Source organism: Patiria miniata, unplaced genomic scaffold, assembly GCF_015706575.1.
Source record: "Patiria miniata isolate m_02_andy unplaced genomic scaffold, ASM1570657v1 HiC_scaffold_9, whole genome shotgun sequence".
Lineage (NCBI taxonomy): Eukaryota > Metazoa > Echinodermata > Asteroidea > Valvatida > Asterinidae > Patiria > Patiria miniata.
Window position 1 is genome coordinate 14,802,797 of NW_024037076.1, and position 26,163 is coordinate 14,828,959.

A 26,163-nucleotide genomic window follows, 5' to 3' on the forward strand; every position below is an offset into this window, starting at 1 on the left:
ATAATTACCAATCGCGAAACAGTTGCCACCTCTCTATCCGTAACTGCAGAACAAATCGGTACAAAAACAGCTCTGTACCCTACCTTGTTAGGCTATGGAACTCCAAAAAACAAGTAAAAGATTTGTTAGGTGCCTCATAATTAATCCTTTTTTTATTGACATTCATACCTAATGTTCTGCATGACTTTTAATCTTTTTTAATCCTGGGAATTCTTGTTACCCCTCTTCGCTCACCCTCTCCTTCCTTAACTTCCCACATAGCGTTTTTTTGTCCTATTGTCAGTTTCATGTCTTAAGACAGTAATGTATCCCTTAGACTTTTTTGTTTGTGTAATTCCATTGTTTAAGCCTAGAAACATCTTATCCAGAAACTTTTTATCATTCTTACTTGATTTAATTGAATTTCATGACTATATTTAAACATGTATATTAAAGCATTGTTCTTGAAATGATTTAATTCTATGTTTGTTCGTATTCCTTTTCTTACCCTTCCCCTTTCACCCTCTCCCTTCCCAGTTGACATTTCACATACCCTCTTCGTTTCATGTTTTTATACGATTTTTATCTGCTGCTCTTTTGAAGCAAAGTTTTCGTTATTAAAGTGTTTGTTAATACATTGTGAATGTTTTTATACAATTAATTAACTTACTTAATTTTTATAATTTTAAAATAGTAAGCTTTGCATCATCGAATGTTTCGATAATCTGTCCTATGTAAATGATTTTTATTTCATGTGACCTATTTGTCGGTATTGAAACACTATTAAGTAAACTTATTCATGAGAGAACCAGGCCTGCAACAAATAAATGACACGCACAAAGTATAATTTTGCAAGCAAATTCTTTAATTAAAATCTCATTTACCATGTATCATTAATTTGATCGAGATTAAGTTCTCAAGTAAGGTATAACCGCCCATTCGTCGGCTCACAACAATCAAAATTCTGAGTATTGCATATATAATTGCAGAAAAAACAAATTCAAAAAATTAAGTCTGAGTATGGGACAAACAGTAAATAATGCAGGAACAACATCCACCATAGACGATTTAGTGTATGACGTTAGGATGTATGCGCACGCATACCAGGAGTTGAAACGGCCGCTAATGGTCTGTAGTCACTTTTTCCTTTCATACATGCACTGAAACAGGAGGAAACGGCGGCACAGTTTGCAAACATAGCTGTCTCAGATTTTCATTTTCACTTTTTGGAAACAGAGAAGGCGATGTCATGGGCGGATGTATACAGCGCCCACGCGCTTATGAATTTCATTAATTTAGTTAATGCCTCGTACCATGAGGAGTTTCACCCCGAAAAATAGATGCGTCTTTTCAATTGCTATTTTCCTTAGCAATTTAATAGTTGTTCACTTTGAAATGAGACATCGAACAAAAACACAATACCCCAACGTCTAGTTTTTGAATTATTTCTTTAAAAATTCCAAATTATTGGCGAACCTACTATAAGCGGCTCTTGCAGGGCGAGTTAATTTTGTGCGCAAAATGGAAGCTTCGTTTTAGAGGGTTACAGACGCCTAGAGTTGGAATAAACTAGGCTAGTTTTTCGTTAAAACAAAATATTCAAATTGAAAATTCGATAGGAGAAAAAAGTCCATTTTGCTTGACGAACACGGGGTATGCAGCTTCAATTACGGCATTGCAATAGTTCATATACTCCCTACAAATAAAAACAATAATGGTCACCTTCCTTAACAAAATCCTGGATCTGCCCCTGCAAAGCGGCCACTTTCCCTACACAAACAACTACTGTATTTATATATTTTCTATAGGGGAATCATTTTGCGAACAAAAGTGGCAAATTATCTGGATAGTTTTGTTATTACCAAAATGAACAACGGGCGAGAACTTTGGGTTAAGAAATCAACAAACGTCCCTCAGACCCTACATACAATGAATTATTATTGGGTAAAACTAATTAGGTTAATACCAAAATGATGCACTTATTTCGCCTGAATATCTGAAAAGTAACAAAACCCCACTAACCTTCTTCTTAGACAATATAACAGTCACAATTACCAAAAGCAACAATGAAAATCAAACCAATAGCGTATTTACATGCAAAACATTACAATAAATCGTTCTCAAAGCTTTGGGTGTTGAATAGTCTTAATATGAAGGGAAATGACAAAAGTAGGCCTATTACCAATGGCTTATTCAAGTAAAATTCGACTGGTGTAAGATAAGACGGGCAATTTCGGTGAAAATACGTCTATCGTTTCGGTTTGCGGTAACACCATGTGGTAATAACTACTGCTACGATTGTTTACTATTATTAATAGTTCTTCAAAGAACGGTCTCATATCAACCTCTTTATTCTCCACCAGAATACGTCATTAAAGTTCAGCGAACTTCGATCTGTAAAACGTTTGCTCTTCTTATGAGCTATTTTTGACAAATTACAAATGTTGCAATGTAACTCAAAATCCACTTTTAGTTTAAAGAATGATTCACGAGGTGTTTGATTGTTTACGTTGACCTTATTGTAAAACCAAACGCATTTGATACTTTTATATGCTCTGTAAAATGCTTGAATTATTTTTACTCAAAAATTAACATTGCGTATTAAACACAATCTATAATCGAGATTGACATTTTATGAACCAATAGCAATCATCTCTACATTTGTACAAAACCAGACAAGAGACGTTACAAAAGTTCATCCTTAGTTACGTTGTATGAAGAGAATGTCACGACAGCTGCAACCATTGCCTTCAGTCCGTCTAGAATGAAAGGATAAGATTGTTACGTTGAGCACGATAAATGATTGGTATAAGCATTCAATGTTAACGTCATTTGTTGGAAAAGACTACCAAATACCAGTATTCCACGTGGAAAGATTAAATAATAAAAGAGAAAGTACTGCTGTAAACTGAATCATGTTTAATTCTACGTATGTACTTACGCAATATGGCTCAAGTTAAATCTCCTTAATGTCCTCCTTGACGGTTATCTTACGTATCTCCATATCCTGTTGATATTCCACAAATCCAGAAATATACATCAATCACAGGCTTTTTGTTGTTGTATTGATTTATACAAAGTGTAATAAAAAGAAAGACAGCAACAAAGAACTTTTCTTGAGCACATGAAAAGAAAAAAATCGTCAAACAAAAACCACGGAAGAGAAAAAAGCTTCCCGACTTGATATTCCAACATTTTGCATGTAATATTTTTGTTCTTTCTGTGAGAACTGATGTTATCAGATTTTAGTTTAAAAAAATCTAAGTATGTTCTAGGGGGGGGGGGGGGGTCGTGGAATTTTTTGCAGGGGGGGGGTGTCAGACCAGCCAGATTTTTTTATGTCCGATTTTTGCGGACGGGCGGACATAAAGTTAATAATTCTACTATAATTGTTATAATTTGTACGCGCGTATGTGTAAGCGCGGGGGGGGGGGGGGGGGCAGGCGCGGTTCTAAGGGGGGGGGGGGGCTAGGGGGCTGTAGCCCCCCAAATCTTTTGTCTAGCCCCCCCAAAATAAATTCCGTAAAAAAAAGGATTGTGATGTACATGCGAACGGTTTCCCCCTAAAGAAGAAATAGCCGTGACAAGGGTGCATTAGTTTATATAGTGTGAATGATTTAGGATTTTATTGGCGCTCCCCATTGAAAACATCGCATGAGCCCCCCCCCCCCCTCCACCTATTGATTTTCGGAGGCCTACGTGTCTGGAAAAAAATAACCGGTCAACATTTCAGCACGCCTCCCTGAAAAAAATCAGGATCCACCGTGCTAGCCCCCCAAATATTGGTTCTAGAACCGCGCCTGGGGGGGGGGGGGGGTGGTTTTGATCCCCCCCCCGATCCGCGCCTGCGTTCGTTCAATATACAATGTAAAAGCAGTTGAGGTGAATACGTTTGTAGAATAATTTGAATTCATGGACTGATATCATACTTATTTAGATGCTCAATATATCTCAGTTCGATGTGCTTTATTGAACACCAAGGTTAAAGTATGCTTCGGTTGCATCACTTTACAATTTAAGGTCTATGCCCAATATCTTACTCCAAAATTAAGTTTAGTCACTTTAACTCTTCGCATATGCTAGACTGTAGGCCTAGGTGTCGTCTCACCTTGCGAGTGGTTGGTGGCAGGAAGGCTTCCCGGTGCAGAGTTTTCATTCTCATCCCTTCTTCGACGGGCACCAAGGCGTGATCGTCACGGTGGTCAAGACTGTCAGCGTCTCCCGACGGGCTCTGGCTGCCGCTGAAGGCGGGGTCCACTTTGTTCTTTTTCCGAACCACAATGTAGAGAAGCAGAAATACCACGACGAGGACAAGACAGAGGGAGCATAGGATGATAAACACTAAAGCGACGGTAGGCAGACCACCTGTGTCGGAAGGAAGTAGCATAACATGTGTTAAATCGCCAGATGAAATGACTACAAATGTAGAATCGTACACTTGCAGAGGCTTAATTTGAATAGATCGTGACTTGGCCTGGTCTAAAGAACTCTTTATGGACTTGAGATGATGGACTCTAGAGGACTATGACTTAAAATCTGTCTTAAATTGTACTTTTTCCATAGGTCCTGCATTAATTGGAATTAAATGGCAATGTGAATATGTCCCACAGTCCCCGCCATTAAAAAGATATAACAATGTTGTAGGGAGTATAATCCTAATAGCTTTTTCCTCTGCTGGACGAGAATTGATTGTCTAGACTAAGACAATCCCTAAATTTATGTGAACAAATTTGCCAGTTAACATAGCCTTGTCCAAGGTTGTCTCGGCTTCTATGTTTGTAACCTTGAGAAGGATCGCACCGCGTACAGCACTTTTAGTCATCCTGACGATAATAATATTATGAAATGCATGATGACAACCTTATCAAATACATGATGATGCACTTACCATCACTTGGTATTGGATCAAGCTGCGTCTCGCATCGCTCCCCGGTGTATCCAGCCGAGCAACTAAATAAACATGACACATACAGTTGATGAATAACACATCTTCAATAAGTCGACGCAGATCATCTATTCATCTGTCTGTCTATTAATTGTCTATCAGACTATAACTTTATCCTAAACATGGAAATCTATTACTAGGCAATGATTCGACCTGCACACAGTTTTTATGCAACAACGTTGAATACAAAAACCTCCCGAATGCGCTGAATCAGAATTACTTTCCTTGGCAAGATTGAATTGTATTTGCCCAATTACCTGCAAATGAACCATGGGGAGAAGCTGGGCCTTTCACATGTCCCACCGTTAAGGCAGTGATCACTGGGGCAGGTTGTCAGAACCTCTGAAATAAGTACATAAGAAAATTGCTATGTTATCTAAATAATAACAACAAAAAACCAAACAAAAGTACGATTGTGCTGTTGCAAGGTACTGATTTTTGGTATGCTTAATTTTCGAAAGAGCTGACATTTTTGAAGCTTGTTAGTGTAATCTACTGTAGTAACATTTAATTTGTATTGGATTGTTCTACGGTGCAGAATAAACAAATAAAATCTAAACCGGTTTCCCGAGATAGATATACACTCAGTTATACCTTGAGCACGAACTGACTCCGGATCGATAGGAATCGTTGTACTGCCATCAATCAGGCTGGCACTACTTGACAAAACTTGTTCCAGGTTGACTAGAGAGGGCGCTCCATTCTCAGGGAATGATACCACAAACGTGACAATCAAACTGCCTGCTTCCATCTTTGTCACTTGCACTGATACAGCGTTACTTGTGGTCGGATTTGCCTCCAGCGTATTCATGATCTAAACAATAGATTCAAAGAAAAGTTGCCCTTTATTACAATGTCATTTCTCCTCGCTTCAGAACAAACTTCCAGTTTCTAAAAGGATCATTAGGTGGCAGTTTCAATTAGATAAATGAAGCCAAATAAAGTATACCTTTTGTCAGCAGAGCATAAGGCGTTCTGGGTTGTGTATGTGTGTGACCATGTCAAAATTACAAAATTCATTCCCCGCCCCGTCACCTCTGTGAATTGTCTTTTTAAAGGTAATTAAGATATTTCTTTAACAAAACATTCTCATGTTAATTTTAGCTTAGTATATTACCGCCCGTTCAAACATTGCAGCAGTGGTTTTGAACGCGGTAGACGTTGGATTCGTGTAGGAATCGGAGAAGTTCAATAGTGCTCTGATCACCACTCCAATTGAAGGGTATTCTAGAAATAAACAAACATATTATGAAAATGGTTATTAATCGCACCCTCACAAACAATAAAAAAAAAGCTGCGGACAGGGCGATCAGTTTCGCATGCCATTGAATTGAGTACAGTTGTATTTGTAAGGAACTTATAGGCCTTAATGGTATTTTATACCATGACGTCATATAATGAAGAAAGATAGATGAACTTAAGTCAAATACGCTGTCTTACGTTTACACGACCCATCGTCGCTTTGGACGTATCCTTCATAACCGCGGCAGTGACATGCGAAGCCCTCTTCGTTTTCATCTGGTAAACAATGCTGACCAGTCTCTGAACATAAACTGCTATTAGACAAACAAGGATTCTCATCTGCAAAAAGAACAAAATCAAGAGTTTATTTACTTAAGACCGTAATCAGTAATTCCGTCCGCCAAATGAATGCGTTTATAAATACTTGAGTGACAAAGCTTTGGCGGTTGAATGTCTTAATGAAGAATATTGTGCAAACGATGACCTTCAATCAATTGCCTGTAAAATCAAGACTGAATTGAAATATTGTAAAATGCATCGCGACACAAAAGAGATTCATGAAGCTAATGACGTGATTACTATAATACTTTCAAATTCATTTCACGATTCTATATTGACGTACCTGCGCAGGTAGGTCCAGAATATATCAATGGACAGATACACTCACGAGTGTCTTCATCAAATTCCCCTCCATTCAAACAGCTGGAAACTAATAGTTCTGTTTAAAGGTGAAATAAAATCACAATTGGCTAAGAAAGAGTAGGCATAGTTTTCAAAATACTCGTCAAACACGTTAGAGCCATGTAACAGACCCAGGGGCAGACCCACTTCAAGCTTCGGCTTCTTGTCTAACCTCCCAATACTATTATTTCAAGTTCCGTTAAAGTTTTTCCCAATGTATTGTATTCATCTTACCTTAAGTATGGAAATTATCCTGAAACCTGAAACGCAAGCTATTGGTAGCTTGGTGAGAAGTTTTAAATCTGTTCTTGACTCTTATTGAGTAAAAACAATTCTGTCTCCATGGCTCATCAGGCTGGTAGCTCTGACCGGTTTCTCCTTGGAATGAAATGATTTAGATCATTTCTGTTTACCCGGGTGGGGTGTTACTTCATCACAAGTGACTTTCAATCTCCAGAGAGACGAAAGGGGTTGAATGGCCTGCTCTAGAATACAACATACAACCAGCAGCCACATTCGATTTTATGACGCTCTGATTGCATTTTGGAAAATCTACACCTCCGCAATCCAATGAAGCCACTCTACAAATTTATGTTATTGAGGAACAGGGTGAATTGACATTAAACCTGGCAGTCTTGCCGACACATCACATTATTTACATTCCTATCTTAATACATTCTTGTGGTTTGACACATTCTTTTTCAGCTGTGGATTTAAAAAGTCAAAGATAATTTTCAACAAGAATCACATAGGGCATTCCCTCCCTGCTTTATCCTCTACACGTCCCTCCTTGTGAACATCAGAATTATTGACTTCACCTGCAGTAACAGCATCGTGATAAGAAATACCCCACCTGCTCCAATCAAACATACCCAGGCAAGTCTTCCCATCCTCGTCCAGATAGTATCCCGTGTTGCAGCTACATTTAAAACCCAGCAGGGTGTTCTCGCAGATCTGATCACATCCACGCCCGCCATTGCTGGCTGGCTCATCTTTGTACAACTCACACTCATCGATATCTGCAGGGAGTTAATGAACGTTAAAGTTATGTTGTTAATTTTAAATATCACACGGAAAAATGTGCTTACTTAAACTTATATGTTTCTAGCAATACAAAAATTCTGACCACTTTTAAGTTATGGAATAATTGCTTATAGAATAATTGCTCGACAGTAATTCATTCCTCGCAGCGTAGACTGTTGCTCGCCGTTTATAACGAATAGTAACAAAGGGACCGACTGGGACCCAGTCTCTACTATCAGGGCGGATCTCTCTGTCTGTAAAAGTAACCAAAATACAAGCTTTTTACAGAGGTTCGAAGATGCCAATATTGAATTAAAAGTACGTTTTTTGTTAAAGTAATTAATACATATAAAAAAATCGTCAGGGAAAATATCTTGTACTTTTGAAGATCATGGATAGTCCATCGTTATGGTATTTGTGTAGTGGCCAGGGCGCGATTTTTTTTCAAACGACATCCGCATGGGGTGTACGCTATGACGTTTTGGTCTTTAGTTCTCATGAGAAAAAATATATAAATTTGAAAAAAAAGAAAGGTATTCGCAAAAAATGAAATTCTGACTTTATTTTCCTTAAAAAAATCCTCCAAAGCCTCAGATTAGAAAAGACAAAAAATTCGAGTACAAATGGTGATGCGAACCCATACCGCGAGGATCCCTCGCGGTACAAAATTACAATCCTATTCAACTGAGCTTTCGAACTGCTCGACAAATCATGGAAATTCAGGGTAATATATACCTGCGTACATATGTTGTTTGGAAAAAAAATAATTCGCGGCCAGGACGGATAGGGATACACATTATTTCTTGCAACTGGTTAAAAACTGCCTTATTAGTGTCATTACATTATTGAGTACGCCAATCATCACTGTGTTTAGAAAGATTACAAGTCGCATACATGGCTTATTTTGTCCCTGGCCATTAACAAATATACATTGTATTTCAATCCTTTTCCACACGTGAGTCTCTATATTTTCTAAAATGTTTATCAATACGGTATAATCATGTCATTTTGAATTATTACCTGTGCAGGTTTTTCCATCGCCTTCAAGTCCCTCTGGACAAGATCCACATGTGCTATTCAAAGATGGCGGGTCTTCATCTACGCACTCGACGCCCAGGAAACATGGACTGTCTGCGCACGCGTCATAGTTTGTCTGACAGAACTCTCCGGTCCAACCTGGCTCACACTCGCACAACAAAACCTGATGAACAATTTGCAAACACACATATCATTGACACTAGCATGCACAGTGCATTTGAAATTGATACTTTGAGAATGAGAACTTGTCCTCAAATACTTACTGATTCCAAGCTAGACCATTGGTACTGTTTGATCAAGACCTGCACAGAATCATGTTTAAAATTAAGGCGCAAAGGATTGTGGGTGGATGACAACGTAGTCAATGCACCCTGTACCGCCACTGTCTGTTCGCTGGGTGGGGACAGTTGTTTCTCACGTCAATTTGATGCACGTTTAAACTTACATATTCCAGTTGTTCTCCATGACTTTTTGAAATGGTTCTTGTGTTATATTATTTGTTAGTGTTTCGTATAATTCTTGGACTTTGACTAATACATTTGAACTGTGTGACAATATCGCACCGGAGATTTTTATTCATAGCGTGATAGGTCGGAATATTATGAGACTATAGTGGATGGTTTGTTTTAAAGCTAGACAAATTGTTTTCATTTACCCCAAAGCGGTCTTGAATGAGATTGGTACCGTCAGCATACTGATCCGAGAGACACGTTCCGCCATTTTGGCAGTCACAAAGATTCACTATTGGCTCAATTGTAGAATTAGTTCGTCCATCTGTTGCTAAGAAACCGACCTTGACCTTTGACTTGTCAACTGGTGTCCAGGTAAAAAGGCCATCTGTAATGAGAAATATAAACGGCCTACTTCAGTAATATTCACCACAGCTCTAACCGAAATGAAGTTACTGAATACCGCCTTTGACATTAACTTCACATTTTTGAAAGCGGAGATGATAAAAAAGGAAATTTCTCAGAAGAGTAAGTTGAAAAGATTAACAGGATTTGCAATGATTTAAAATTTAAGGCCCAATGATTTTACATATGGAAACATGCTATTTGAAAAACAAAATAAGTGCGGTATGTAAGTTATCAATTAAAACGAAAATGTAATGCAGAAAAGCTTCTTCAAATTCTTCCTGTTTCACCAACCTCCTTCTGTAATAACGGCACTTTCAACCGCCTCGAGCAGGTGATATGCAACCTCGTCCCCATCTGGATCCATAGCTTCCAATTGCAGGATGAGTGTCTGTCCGACGGTTGCCTTAATGCTCGCAATGGGCGTCCATTTGGGCGGGTAATTGGCTGGAAAATAATCGCGTCCACTATTAAGTTAGGTTGTGCATGTGTTACATGGAGTTTGCTGAAAAAACCTTCAGATTTCTTATGTTATCCCTTACACTTCGATTCGAAAAGCAGAGACTAATATGACAAGAATCTTGATAAAGTTTTATTAAAGAAATGCACAGCCATTTCAAAGAAAAATATAACTGTATGCAAAAATGCACCACAGAACTTTTTCAAAAAGAGTCAATGTGTTGAAAGGAAGTCAATATTGGATCATTGCCGATAAAATAGTGCGTAAAAAACAGATATTTCTGTGGAGATCAAATTGACCGATCTGTTATTTGGTAAGATCAGTTCGTGGAAATATTTCAAACATGAAAAGGCATTAAAACGTATAAAATTATTTGAATTAAACTGCCTTTCTCATCGCCAATTCAATTGACGTTTGTCGAAATGCAAATGCGAAATTCAGATGACTCCCAATGAATACTTCTATCAAATTCGTCCACTCGGTACGAAATCGAAAACCAAATTGGCGAAAAAGAATTTTTCTGCAGGAAAAATCTTGACCACACGCTTAGTTGAACACATATGGAATGCTCTAACTGCAATTTAGAAACCCTATTCCTACTCAAGTCACTGAAACCTCCCTAAGTGCAATGAACATTCTTTCTGTGACAAGTTGCGAAATTGGGTAAGAAAACCTATACATGTGTAGGATGGCTTGAGGTCAATTTACTGTTCTATAAATAAGCATTTCACAGTGAGTTAAAATGCATTTTCCCTTTCCCACTTTGCTTTAAAAGCTCATCAGAAGGGATGTGTTATTTTAGTATATCCGGGAATGCTCCCCAAAATTAGCAAATACTAAAATTCATTCAGTTTATCCAACTAAGTACATTTTCATCGCACTTACTTGCTGATTCGAGGTCTGCACTGTTCTTTTCATTAAGTTCCAGAGTGGCCATTCCGATTGACGTATCATTCAGTGCCAACGAGTCGTACAGACACTCTCTGCTCTCCCCACAAACCTCTTCCACCTTTTGGCGTGTCTCTGCATCCACGCTGTTTAGTAAATCCTCCAGGAATTTCGGTTGGAAGGACAGGTCATTCATGTTGTCCCAGCTCTCCTCGGGTGGCAAGTAGTAGAAGTGGGAATCATTGACGGAAACACGCCCTATATGGTACCAAGGAAACATTAAGAAGTTAAACACACAAAAACCGCTCGCTATCATAAAATCTTAAATTCGAATGTTGCCTGTACTAACGGGTACTTAATTGCTTTCTCAGTAACTCACACATGCATACGTGGGTTTTTCGAAGCAAATCAACAAACAACTACCCCTGATGACACTCAGCCAATCTCCGGACCGTTGGTACGGGCAAAATCTACACATATAAGTTTGATGCCCCCTCAAGTACAGATAGTTAATGTCATATCTCTGCATGTCAAAGCACATTTGAGGATTCTGTTTGCTTACAGGTTTCGCCGAAATCAAAGTAGTCGCGTTCAAGCATCTCCCCATCAGCACCGGTGGGTTGTTGAAGTGTACCGTTACGCTTCAGGACATCATTAGTCTTGTTTCCATCCCAAACACCTGATGATAATAACCAAAAACAAATAAAAATTACAATGGCAAGAGCTACAGTCATTCGGTTATAGAGATTTTGTGCTGGTGGATTCAAATCAAAGTAAATGCAAAACCTCATGTCCCTCTAGCTACGTTTTTTATGAAACATGGCTTTACGAAATGCATAGGTTAACACATAGACAGAACTACATAATTCATCGAATTACCTCCATAATAATATTGTCGTTACCCAGTTTCTATTATTCGTTTGGAACCTGAGGCGGTTGATCTATGATTCAGTGTATCATGTTGGGCTAGTTAATTGAGCGGATCGTCCTTCCACAACATTACCACTGAATGAAAGATTAGCTAGGTCATCATAATACATAATATTATATTGAACATTTATTGTAGCGCAAAGAAATATCAGTGTAAACAAATTCATTGTAAAAATTACATACCCAATAGGCCTTTAGTCCTTCCTCTGTAATCTTGGCTAAGTTGGACAGTGATGTCAACAAAACTGTTGTTCACTCCGACGGAAAACTGGATATCTGAAGCAAATGATGCCACCACTTTTGAAGGCTCCTCCTCCCTCTTCACAGTTAAGTCATCAAACATCAATCCTGAAAAAAACCCGAAACACCGGATCTTTCTGTTACTTTTCTGATATATAATATGTTGAACGACCATGCTATTCAATGGATCCACTTTTTATTTGCCTCCTATCGGATTCCCAACCCGTGTGTGTAATTGTAATGGAAGCAACTACTGTCTGAATGGGCGGTTACACTAGTTCCCCCTCCTTACATTGTTAATCATGATGAGGGGTGGGAACCAGTATAGAATGCGAAAACTGAATTGTCGAGCCGCAAATAATTCGAAACTTGTGAATTATAGTATTCCATAACACAGCGTGCTTGATTTGTTTTCGTTCGAAGTCATACAAGTGAATATCCTTTGTATTTCTAGGGAAATGTTTTAAAAATACAATACTAATTTCAATTGGAACTAGATAACACTGATAGTACATGTACATCTTTGATGTGATGCAAAAACAATCTGTACCCGTTCATAATGCATTTAGTTTACAATCAATGATTCCTTTGAGACTTAGTTTCCTTTGATTGAGTATCAATAACGAAGCAGCCAATGAAGAAAAAAAACCCCAACGATTAACCCTAATTAAGAGGTGACAAGATTTTCTGAAGGATATACGTTTAGGGAAGTTTAATAATTTGTGAAATCAAATTACAAGACGGCAATATTGTAATTCAATGCTCCAGTGCACTGCAAATACTGTGTTAAGCAATAACACTTGCATACTAGCATGTTCTGCATATGCTGTCACTTTGTTAACATGTTAAAATGCAGAACATGTTAAGAGTCTCAATTGATAGGGTTTAGCAATTGAACATTGATTTTGGGAAATGAACACGTAATGTTTAACTTCTAAACATGTTTACAGAGCGATAGCAAGGTTCTGCGTTATTATTGAAGAAACATCAAGGCTCCAAAAAAGAGTCCCTTTAATTGGCACAAGCATCAGAACGTCAAAAATCGCAAATTTTGCAGAATGTTATTTTTAAACTTTAAAACTGAACGGCATGCTTGCAAGTACTTTACAACACAACTTTACATAAGGAAATTGTATTTCAAGCTTACCTGCCATTGTGGGTTCAACCACTTCCCCATTGACTGTCGTTATAAGGTCTGTGGCGTCTTCGTTCAGTTTTATTTCAACCTGTTGCGATAAAAAAACACAATAATACTGGCACAGTTAGCATCCATCTCAAATCAAATGTACATATATTATAGACTGCTGAGATTAATATGGATTGAAAGATGATGAAATACACTTTCTTTACATAAGTTACTGAGGAATAGATGGCAAATTTGTTATTAATTTCAACTAAGATTGTCTGCACTACGCCACAACTTTAGTTTTTCTTTGTCAGATTGATACCATAATCAGGTGTTAAGTTTATATTTTTATTATACACATGAGAGTTCTATATACATGTACTAACCCTGGAACCGCTGACACTGTCTAAAGCCGCAAAGCCGCTGTACTCGGTAGCATCAGTTAGTTGCTCCGTTTTGCGGTCAACCACTCTCTGCGTGCGGCCTTGAAGCTCGAACAGTTGTTCGCCTCTTTCTACGTCTTCAATCAGGACCAGTGTGTATTCACCCAGACCATTGAAGGTGTAGTCCAGACCATCCAGTGTTCTCACGTGCGGATCTCCCCAAAACCAACCTTGTGATTAAGGATAGAACATGAAAAGTATATCACATGAACCTACTAGTAAGTAAGTAATTTCGATTTTCGATTTAGATGGGCCAAGCTACATGTATAGTCTAGAATTTACAATGACCTTATATTTTTATCATATTTTAAATGTGACAATAATTTCGTTTTTCACGAAGATCATGAACCTTTTTTGAGCAACGCGATCAAACTCCGATGAGGTGTAGGCCTAAGTAAACAATGTTTCAGCCTGAAAAAAAAGACAAATCTGTTGTTTTGTATGAATGGCGGTCTAGGTGTTTCTTTTGTAACATCATTGTCACTCACAACTTAAACAGAAAAGAAGAAAGGACAATCATGTCGTAAGACACTTACCCCAAAACGTTGGCAGATAGTGAGAGCAAGTCATGAGAGGGCGAGTTTCAGTATACAGGTCACACAGGGTCGAACTTTCACAACAGTAATAGCGGGAAAGAACCTCTTCCTCTGCAAAAAGTAAAAATATCGCAGGAAATAACATCATCACTTTCTGAGTAGGGCCTGCGATGTGTAGTCAGTCACATCATGCATCCCGTAATCTTTAAAACTGAACACAATATGCGTCCATGCATGCATCATTGAATGGAAGTCCGACAGTGATTCACTCACAGCTATCTTATGATTTGGTTTGGGATTACTTACCGTACCACTTCTGAAACACATCAGGCGTGTGGAATAATGGACTGAATGGAAACCTCTCAAAGACTGAAGCGACTCGAGGATTCCTGATGTCGAGCAGGAGATCACCAGTCGATCTCTTATAGCAGCATTGTGGGCCAGGGGTGCCCGGGGCTTGATACAGTCGCACGAAGCAAGTGACGGCTGAAACAAAGGCAAGAAATAAAAACAACAACAAAACGTGCTCCTTTTAAATTATATTCAAATGTTTTTTTTGTCTGACTTGTTTTCACTTAATGCATGCCCCGTGCTCATTTCCAGTTTCATCCCGAAAAGATCCATTTTCTATATGCTATTTTTCGTGCTATTTTTCTAGCAATACAAGAATCATTCACTTTTCACTTTCAAATGAGACATCGACCGAAACAATCAGGCCATATTTAGTTACTGATATTATAACTCTACAATTTTGAATTATTTGCTGCTAGACAGTAATTCCCGTTTATCACACCACAGTCAGTATTGATAATGTATGGACCGAGATCGAGTCTTCTCGAACAGCGGATCTGTTTGGGCCCAAAACAAAACTTTTTTTCAGAGATTTGCAGACGACAAAATATCGTGAAAAAAAAGGTTTGGGAATAATACCCCGAAAGATAAAAATGCATCAATGGAAAGAAAACAAAATATCGAATTTGTTGAAAAGCACGGGAACGCAACTTTAATACCAATTTTTACGGACATTCCGATTCAGTTAAGTCCTTTTCAGAATCACATTTTTTTTTAAATATTAGTTTTAAAATATCAAAAGGGGCCAACAAGTTTCGTTTTCATAATATCCACATTTGATGAGACTGGTAGTCTATTGCTTATTTCGTTTTCTGAGACACTTCGATGAGAAAGTTATTGAACTGTGTTATTTTGGATAAAGAAAAGAAAAAAATACTAACATCTGTCTTGAAAGTAATCCCAGACGACCCCCTCAGGAACAAAATAAGGATGCCACCACCATATGCTAAGAAATCTCCAATCGAACCAGGCCATTATCAAACTGCAGGGACACGTGTTGGCAAACGGAGGGTAGTACACGTCGAAGACTGGATACGGTTGCTGATGACTGTGCCAGTTACGGCATGATAAGCGCGGGTTGATGAAGTCATCTGGGAGGCTGTCAAGTTGGAACACCCAGCGGCCTTTCTGCCCTGAATTCCCGACGATGCTTCCTGGACGGAACAACGAATCCGCAGGGACATCCACGTATACGCTCTGGCTAGAAACACCGCACGTGTAGCCCAGGATGACGTTTTTGTTGGCTAGAAAGGCGGTGTCCCAATTCATGTTACAAGGATCGTAGTTGAATATGACATAGCTATGGATGGAATCCGTCAGGAGTATGGCCTGGAATGTGTTCGTATCCTGCAATATTAGCAAAAAATGGAATACATTTGATGGGAAATGTTTGCAAGACATTTCAAACCAAGGTTTCATAAAGATAAATTTATGCACTTAATAAACATTAGCATGGTTTAATTATAAACTATAGGGGAATAGCTTTTCAATGATATCTTGGATACATTCCTCAGGTCATGCATCATTGAGTTCCATTGTTTGAAAATGGATATGTGAAAAAACCTCATTGAACAGTTTGGTAAAATATCGTGAACAACACCAGACATAAGACTAGTAACTTCAAGGGATAAGAAAACAGAACAAAACAAATTTGCATCAAATGATCATCTTGTGCCGCAGCGTGAGTTGAATTTCTGTACGTATCTTCAAACATCACTGGCTGCGGCGCGGGCACAAAACGGTGCCCAAGGCCACAGATTCATTGCTGTCCGGAATCACTTTCTGTGGAATGACCTCCCAAGTCACTGGATATGACTCCTTGTGACCCTTTTTTGGGGGGGTGGGTGGGGGGGGGGGGGGGGGAGGGGGATGGGGGAGCGGGGAGATTTAAAATACAAGTTTTTTAGCACTCCACCTCCCACATTCCGGATTTGCAAGTCTGCATTTAGCACGAGGTGGACAATTTACGTGATACACCTGGATTTTTGATGACAAGCGCAATCAAAGATATGCGCCGCTGTGGAAATTTGTTGTAAAAGGGCAGGTGGACATGTGGAAGTTGATACATGTAAGGTGCTGAATCTTGAATATTTACGACTATTAAAGTGACATTGATTCTGTTATGTGCATTTGTTCATAACGTTCAATATCACTTGAACTTACTTGTATTACATGAATGTTTGGGTGTGCTCTTTTAATGTTTACCCAAAACTGTCCCAAGTGGGTTTTTACATACAACTGTCAAAACATTAAATTAATTTGATGCATAGCCAAGATATCCATGGAAAGCTCACTGCCCCTATTTTATGATAAAACTAATAAAGGTCATTAAGTACATTACTTGTTAATAAATAATCCCTTTGTTTTGGGGTTACCTTTATTGGGAATGGGGGTGACTCTCTATAATTTCATTCTGTAAGGCAGTCATTTGTTGAATTCGTTTTCCCTTGCATTTAAGAACATGTTTACAGGAATGTGTCGGTGTAATTCGATATTCTTAAAGGTAATGTTACTCACAGCTGCGATTGAAACTGGTTGAACATTACTCCAAGTGACAACTAGTGCCCAGTATGCTGCTGCCGTGTAGTTCTGAGCTCCCATGGCAGTTGATACAATGGCTTTGATCATATCTAACATGTCTTGGTTGGTGTTGGGATCGTACTGGTCATACACCTTGGGAGGAAAATATTCCATGTTGAGAAATAGTGCAGCTTGTTTTATCACATCCTTGTGGAAAAGCACAGGTTAACGGAGATTAGATGGCTTTTTCATTCAATAGTTTGTTTACTATCTCTAAATTTATACTGGTTACTTATATTCATTTATTATTATGCTCTAACAGCAAGTACTTGTAGTGGAAATGGACGACTTAAAGGGAATATACAACATTTGCAAACATCGGAAAACAAATCAACCCTTTTTTTACGAAAAACCCTACTAGGATGTTGGTAAATGACAGTTTAAAGCATCCTGTAAAATTATGGCACCAGGTGTGAAGTCATTTTCAAGAAAATTGGTATTTTGTATAAATTTCCAACGGTGGTCGGCCGACCACCGTAGGAAAAACCTGACTATTTCTCAACTACTGCTCCAATTTAACATTTTTGTTCAGTCCAAATTTTGTTTGCTATTGGTTACATATTCATGAACGGGTGCATGCCAGCTAGAGTGGTTCCATTACCTTACAATTTTCTGGCATCTATAAATTGATCCATTTCATCTTTAGTGGAGTCAGGGAACCAGACTCCTCGAACATTTTTGTTTTTCTTAGTTTTTACAGCATTTTCGAACACAAAACTTCAAACATGTCAGTGTAACAATATTTGATCTATTAAATAGTTCATTTCTGAAAATTACAACAATTGCCAATGATGTACATTCCCTTTAAGATACCATGCACCAGTGGCGTCGCCAAGGGGGGCCGGGGGGGGGGGGGGGGGCACGTGCCCCCCCCCTGGAAAACCTAGTGCCCCCCGAGTGCCCCCCCCCCCCATCAAATGCTGGTGCCCCCCTATCCTCTGCAAAATTCTGCGCGTTGTTAAAATCATTACCTCAAAAATAGCAATTTCTTGAGATATCTTCAGATCGAATTTAGCATCAAATGTGGCACCATTTTGCATCTAGCCCATCCTCCGTATGCGAAAATTTTCCAAAGGGGAGGGGGGCACCCCCTCCCCTTAGACCCCTCCCCCAGGACGGCGATCCGTATCCACCTAAGTGCCCCCCCCCCCCATCAAATGCTGGTGCCCCCCTGTGCGCCCCCAGACTGAAAAGTCTGGTGACGCCACTGCCATGCACTCGTTCACATATTAGTGAGGTGCCTGTATACAGGTTTAAATATCGGTGACCAAAGGACAATTTAAATTAGCACTTGTCTCATTCACTTTTTAAGTTTTGAGGTTCGATGTTCTCCTTGGCATTCAAAATGCAGAGGTTTTTTTAGGCTTGATTCGTGGAGATGGAATATCAATTGAATGATTCAGTATTAAGTCACATTCTAAAAAACTAATAAATTCTTGCAAACACTTTTGTCGTGCCATTACCTGCCAGAAGACGTTCCTTTTGTTGGAAAAAGCATCTGCTTTGACATCCGCCCAGAATGGTGCTATCATTTTCAGACCGTTAGGAAACGCTGGACTTTTGGTACCAGGAAACGCAAATTTATCGAGGCTTTTATCATTCGACAGAACAATCACGCCGTTGTCAGTGAACTGTACAATGAGAGAAAAAACAAACAAGTACCTTGGTTTCATTTTTACGAATTTGAAACCGCTCAAGAAAACACCAAAAATGTTTACATGCGAGATCATATAACTATAGCCAATCACAGAAAAGGGAGCATCGTTAAAATAATATCGTTTCATTAAAAATCTAAATGCAAATCATTACAACAATTGCCACAGAATTTAAAGAAATTTTAAGGAAACGTCATGGAATGCTGAAGAACATGGAGTTTGTTGTGCTGAACATTTTGCACATTGTGGTCTAATGTTTTGCCGGTGCCTACAGTAATCTTGGGATGAAGCTTACGTAAATTTTCTCAAACAGCTCATCGCAAAAGGGGAAGAAATTCGGCGGATAAATAGTTGGAGATATCAAATCCTTCTTGGACTGCTGCTTCTGTAACAATAAAAAGTGAAGAAACCAAAAAACGATTTGTCAAATTTGAAAATGCAGAGGACTAAAGAATTTTGGTTCTTTTCAGAACCATTTCTCTTTATTTTAAAAACAGTCACTTTTCCCTTCCTTTCAGTTGTTATTCTCCAACATTTAAAACCTCAAATATTTTTGTACATATTTTTGTACATTCTCAAACGAAGTCATAACCCTAAAAACATTCATCACAGACCCTTCTAAAAAATATGTAAAGCGGAATATTTGAATATTGAGCGTCTTAAACTGGAGAAATTCAAAACTACTTGATTTAAAATGATTTTCTGTCATGAGTTTTATTTGACGTGTTTGAATGCGTTATGTCAGTAAATAATGCTTACCTTTTGTATTGCTTGTGATAGAAGAGAATCGCCAACCTCCAGCCCAAATGGAATGTGATTACCAACTGTAAACATAGCATAGTTAAATGTCAACACTGCAAAATCTGCGGTGTAAATCTAACACCATTGGTATATTAATAGGAGCATGCAGTGGTTTGAAAATGTTACACCGGTGGCCAGTCCTATATTGATACCAATTGTTTTAAGTTTAGGACCGCTGTTTTTGAAGTGAATGGAATAACAGGCTAGCTATAACGTGTAATAATTGACGTTTGTTTTATGTAGTAAAGATCCAGTCACTAGTAATTATGATATCAACACAACATCGTTTGATGAAAGTCGCGGAAACTACTGGTTCCGAGGTGTCGTCTAAGGTAGCTGAGATAAGCCAACACGGAGGGACCAGTAATGTTGCGTTCCTTCTCCAAAATAAACTATTGTTAAGTTCACTAACAAAAGTGGAAACATTCCAAGGAAAATCCCTCATTCGGAATGCGGAATATCGTTAATCTATTTATGAAAGTTTTGCAAAGATACTACAAGCAACTGCACCACTGATCACATGGTGTGAAATCTAGTTATGTGAGCGTGCGGGAGAAACTCTTACTTCCCATAAAAAATTGCGCGTTGGAGCATTGACCAATGATAATACGCGTTTGGCTCATAATTATAAACGAGATGTAATAAAAGTAGTTATCAGTTATTATCGCTGATCCTGCACGTTTCAACATGACTTACCAATGACGTTGAATCCAAATGCTTTCGATCTGACACATCCACCTGAATTGATGGCAGTGCATGTTATAACGTGAGTTCCTACTCCAAATACACCTCCTGATGCGCCCACGTCCATTCCATCTCCAGAATCTGTGCAGGTGACGACTAGGTCACCAGCGGCTGTGGCTGGTACTACACTCCAAGTTACTGTTGATGTTTCCTGTCCTGGATTGGTGCACTGGTCGCCTAAATTTGGAACTCCGAGAACGGGATAGGCTGCACGGTAGGTGAGAACAAAATCTTAGCTGACACTGAATGAAGACCAAAATTTGACAATAAAATCTAGTTCAAGAGCACTGCCAGAATTTAAATAGATAATTGCGTCGGTTTTGATGAGCTTCATGAAAAGACGAGGCTTCGCCTTGGTCGCTTTAAGAGGCGGATTTGCAGCCCGTCAACCCCTGAACACACACCATACACACCCACACGTACTAGCAGGCGCTTTATACTATAATGATGATAACATCGGATTTTGTTTAATGAATTGTATATCTGGATAAAGTAGGGACTATGTAGCAATACGACGAAATATGTTCGGATGGTGGGTATGGGATTACGCAAGTTGTCAAGTTGTTGTACATTAGTTTACAGTCGGAGAACGAAAGTAATATTCCAATTCATGTTTTGTTAATCAATATTGATATTAAGTAGACAGTCTAGGGTAATGCTACTCGTTCTCTTACTTGAAACAGTAAAGGAGATCAAACACTGTGGGACGACACCGTTCTGCGTATCCGAAGAACAGACAACTTCGTGCGTCCCTATCCCAAACACGCCCCCTGTGAGTGTGACACTAGCCCCGTCGGTGATATCCACGCAAGTGATGTCAGAAGGAAAGATTGGTTGACCAGATGGCTCGACAGCTGCGACTTGGGTCCACGTGATTGACACGGAGGTCACGCCCTGTTTTAGACACTCGTTTGCAACTTCTGGACAATTTGTTGCGGCGCTCACTGTATGGAAACAAATATTGGGTCGTCTTCTAAACATTCCTCCAATAAAATTCACATGTACTAAGTGTCTTACTAAAAGCCAAAATTTGACAGATTTTATCCATCTTAAATATCATGTGGATGACTGACACATCTTCCGTACATTCTGTCGGTAAAATGTTATTCATCTTTACAACCCAAAACAAACACGGAAAGCACCACAGATTTTCAATGAGCAACGTTAACAGCATTTCCTTTCTATTGATTGCTTAAGTGGGTTTGTGTCTCAGGATTATTCCGATCATGAAATGGAGTGGTGTAATGTAAACATAAAATTGGCTATTATTTTGTTTAGGGCATTGAGGCTTGCGTGACTTCGTTGTACAATGAGAATCAATCTACAACAAATGTAAGTACATCTTTGGGAAACAGCAGATGAGTCAGCGATTCCTATGACTGTGACCTTCTTTGTGTTGATGTTACTCACGTTCATTGCACTGTGGACCTGTGAATCCTGAAAAGCATTCATTGATGTCCTTGCAATTTCGAAAGGGTGTGTTGGGTCCAGTACATTCAGTTCCCACGTCGTTCACTGTTTCATTGGGAAATAAGACATGAATTTTAACATTTGATTATCACTTACTATATTGGTCGTAATGAAGACTATTTCAAAATGGACGTATCATTTCTACGTTGTAAACGCTCGCAATTGTAGCCGTTAAAGTAGCATGGTTGTATGACTCTCAGTCATATAAAAAGAAGTGAGATTTTGGTCAATGTGATCTTACGTGAGCAATCATGTCCACAAAATCCTGACGAACACATGCAATCCCTTGGCTGATTTGAAGAACATATGCAGCTGTTTGGGCTACCAGTAGCTAGGCAAGACTCACCGTCTGTATCAAAATAAAATAAAATAAACTTGCAATTTGAATTATATACTTTTCTATGTAACGGTGACTATGAAAGTTAGGTAAATGAGAAGATATCTTATTTCAAGACATCTGCTTTGGTCTTAAACACATCTTACCGTTCACGGAGGAAACGATGACGAGTGTGTCGCACGTTGCACTATTCGATGACTGGTCGGTCGCTTTGTAGCGCATCAAATGTGGAGACGTCTCAAGATCGAAAGTGACAGTGTCACCAATCTCGTATGGAGAGCCGTTTACTTGGACGGTGATGGTGTACGATGCTCCAGAGTTGTCATATACAGAATGGACATCAGGCAGAGAGATTGTTGAGAAGCTCTTGTGACAGTCCGTGTAAACCGTCAGATTATTGGCGCAAGAAATGTCCGGAGGCTCAACATCTTCAATGAAAGTTAATGTAGAATAACAAGGCAAACGTAAATAGTCTACTTTTCACCAGGGTGTTTTGTTCAATGTCTCCTGTGGTTTAGTTTGGCCTTCTTCGTGCAGATTATATGTAGATATGCCAATTTTGTAAGTAAATTAGTTTGGGAGGTCAGTCACAATTTCGGGATTCATGATTCTAAATAATTAGGGTACCACATGTAATGCAAAAGTACGTCTACTACAGAAAATAAATTGTTCCAGCTACAATATTCACCTGCGCACGATGAACCATTTCCAGTATATCCAACGTTGCACACGCAGTAAAAGCTCTGAGCCGTGTCCACACAGTAAGCATTCTCATCACAGTCATGTAGAGGATCATCCGGGTCACATTCGTCGACATCTGTAACAGAAATTAGTAACGCAGAAATAATTACCAAATATAGTATCGACATACAGTTAGATCAAGAAACAGATGAGTCACTACAACAATTTTCTCGATTGTGAAGTAGGCAGCCCACGATGATATATTACTTCATCTTCCCACAAGTATTAAATGTCGGTCAATGACCTTTTAAAGTCTAAATTCACCTTATATATGCTTATGATGTAGGTTCAATTATTCTAACGTTTACACCTTAAGAGTTTTCTTTTCTTTATCTTCTGTTTTAAGTGTATGTTCCTTTAAAGTGACTAAATATCCCTGAGACAACAACACTCGCCACAACAACGTGAATTATATCACAACGGTTTTAATTTGTGAGTGAATAGAGAAGTCATTCTTATATTGTTAAACATAGTGTGAGTTAGTGGTAAACATCCTTATTAGACTTAATACCGGAGTCTTGTATAGCGCATGTATCTGCCAACAATTAGGTACTCAAGGCGCTGGAAATTATGTCTATTATTAAAGACAGGTAAATGACGTTTATGAGAAATATGAGACCCATTATGTAGCACCTTATAAGGGTATACAAGGCGGCGCATATTCACCTGGTGATTCCGTGGGATAATCTGGAAGCGTGCAATAGACGTAATAGTCTTCGCAGCAATCTCCGTAGAGCTCGCAGGCACCGTCACACCAGCATCCTCCCCGCGAACCGTCAAGGAAACAGAAATTACGACAACCAACTGAAAAGTAAAATTGAACTAGACTGAAGCTCACACTGAAGATGGAAAGAATACATCATAAGTAATCAGAAACCAGTTGGCCTACATTGTCCTACGGGAAATCCACCGAATACCACTAATTGGGGATTTCATGTCCCACATAAATGTATACTTTTATAAGATTTTGATGCATAAAATGAAAACTAGTCGAGCCTCATTTGAATCTGATAAAAAAAATATGTATAATTCTAAAGCGAAACACACCTCAGCTGAATTCAACATGCGCATACATGACTTGTATAGGAAAATTGTTATAGAAATATCGCAAACGTGTGGTCATTTCAGCCTCCAATGATCCACGGGTGTCAATCGGTGGAGGACGTGGAACATGTCGTCTCCTCCACTTTTATAATTTGGGCGGGGGACGTATATTTTTTGCGTGGCCCCGAATAAATATTGTTGGACTATATTTGATCAAAGTTTAATCATTTACCGTAACTGCTTAGCCTAATGAAAACAATTCCATCTAAACTTGAAAATGATATTGAAATGTTGATCAAAACAGCTATGCAGAGACCCTCATTTTGCATTGCTTCGTGTACGTTTACGGCCCAGTTTGGTAAATACGCGTTGTCGGGCCGGTGTGGCAGGATTATACCAGCCGGACAGGACATTCTGTTCTCCTTTAGGATACCCTCTTCCCCTTTTAGGTCAAATACTGACCATGCCTGAGTTTTACACGTGGCAATAATTCGTTTTTAAACGAATAATTGCCACTGGTCTGTTGATGTGTGGTCATTATTAATGTGTTGGTTGCTACAAATCAAGAAGTATGTGCATGTGAGAAATAAAATACTTACTCCAACCAGTACGTGGTCTGGTTACCAGATCAAAAGATTCTGATTCTGTCTTTAGCCCTGGAACCGTTTGTTTGGCTTTTAATTTTCAAACCAAACGAAACTGGTTTTATCTTTGGTTATAAAAATGCTTTAGTCTGGTCAAAATTGACATTCTATGAGCGAATTTCGTCGAAAACAAATCAGAGAAATAGTTCCGTACGATGATTAAACGTGTACGCGTGCAGAAACTAAAGTTCGAATGTCTGATAGATCCGGGCATTTAAATTGTATGCGACCCCGCGCGCCAGCCAATCAGAGCCGCCTTTAAAAGTATAGTGATGCCATTTAAAGCAGATATTCGGCCAAACCTGTTGATTGGTCCATAGCTGCTATGCTTTTTTAAAATTTTTATACAACATCGGGTTACCGAAGACACGATAGACGGCGCCCGCTGAATGTTCAGGATCTGAAGGTCAAGACACAGTGTTGTTTTTCATAATCTGCACGCATAGACTATTCACTCCCCATGCAAGCGTCCATTCGATAGCATTTAATTCCAGTTGGCTTTTTTGCAAAACTAAACTGGGACCGTTTAAACATCGGCTTTTCACACTGCCAACAAGTACTAAGAACATTTCATACATGATGGTGTTTGGATTCTTAATGAAGTCCTATTTGATATAAGTATATCTACCGCAATCTTCTTCATCGCTTCCGTCATCACAGTCCTGGAAACCATCACACTGCCAGAACACGGTGATGCAGACTGATTGGCCGCAGTCAAAAGTTCCAAAAGGGCATGTTGGAGCTCCTGGAAAAATAACGTTGGAAACATTAGTAGAGAGTCCAGACTTGTATTCAAGTCACCAAACATCGAGTCCGAGTCCGAGTCAACTCTCCCGAGTTCGAGTCCGAGTACCTATTCATGCAGGTCGAGTCCGAGTCCGAGTCACGAGTCACATTCAATATATATTGGAAATATATTTTGAGGTACTGTTAAAATATCACGGTGTAAATGTTTCTATTTTTCACAGCTTTTCTCTAATTTAATGAAATGGAAATACATTATTGTTGATTGCCCTAACGCGGCGCGGCCCCTAACGTGGCGCACATCGGTTTTTAGTCTCCGTACGCAAACGTTTTACTTAAAATTTCACAGTGTGTGAAATTTCATCAGGCTCTTAGGTTCATAGTTCAGGTTCATAGCGGAGAAATTTATTTTGGCATGAATTTCCGATTTTATTTTGATTTGCGATATTTAAAAAAAAAATCGTATGCCGCTTTTAATTATACTTATTTGTTTATATTGCGGATTCAGTGGAGATATTTTTTGTAGCGTTTACGGGGTCTGTGATTCACCAACGTTAGTCGTTATCATTTGGTAACAACTTTACCGATTGCTGTGCACCGTCCTCGGCACCCGGCTGACTGCATCAGTACCGATCAGCACCAGTCCAGCCGACAGACAGATAAACAT

The 26,163-nt window shown here is 39.0% G+C and overlaps 1 protein-coding gene across 1 annotated transcript; it reads right to left on the reverse strand.

The window, feature by feature from the left end:
* Nucleotides 1-823: 823 nt before the first annotated feature.
* Nucleotides 824-26,163, reverse strand: LOC119720880 (mucin-like protein). Its single transcript, XM_038190747.1, has 34 exons — nt 26,127-26,163; nt 25,381-25,497; nt 23,731-23,868; nt 23,012-23,140; nt 22,470-22,751; nt 22,228-22,335; nt 21,927-22,031; nt 21,191-21,460; nt 20,469-20,723; nt 19,731-19,795; nt 19,267-19,356; nt 18,780-18,947; nt 17,254-17,409; nt 15,618-16,083; nt 14,692-14,871; nt 14,386-14,496; nt 13,793-14,019; nt 13,428-13,506; nt 12,224-12,388; nt 11,673-11,789; nt 11,108-11,368; nt 10,057-10,209; nt 9,564-9,745; nt 8,891-9,071; nt 7,720-7,866; nt 6,789-6,884; nt 6,365-6,505; nt 6,042-6,151; nt 5,519-5,738; nt 5,182-5,266; nt 4,868-4,929; nt 4,088-4,344; nt 2,921-2,986; nt 824-2,738 (listed from the first exon to the last, which is right to left on the reverse strand). Exons 1-33 carry the CDS (start codon nt 26,161-26,163, stop codon nt 2,936-2,938), a joined length of 5,211 nt encoding a protein of 1,736 aa, XP_038046675.1. The 3' UTR covers nt 824-2,738; nt 2,921-2,935.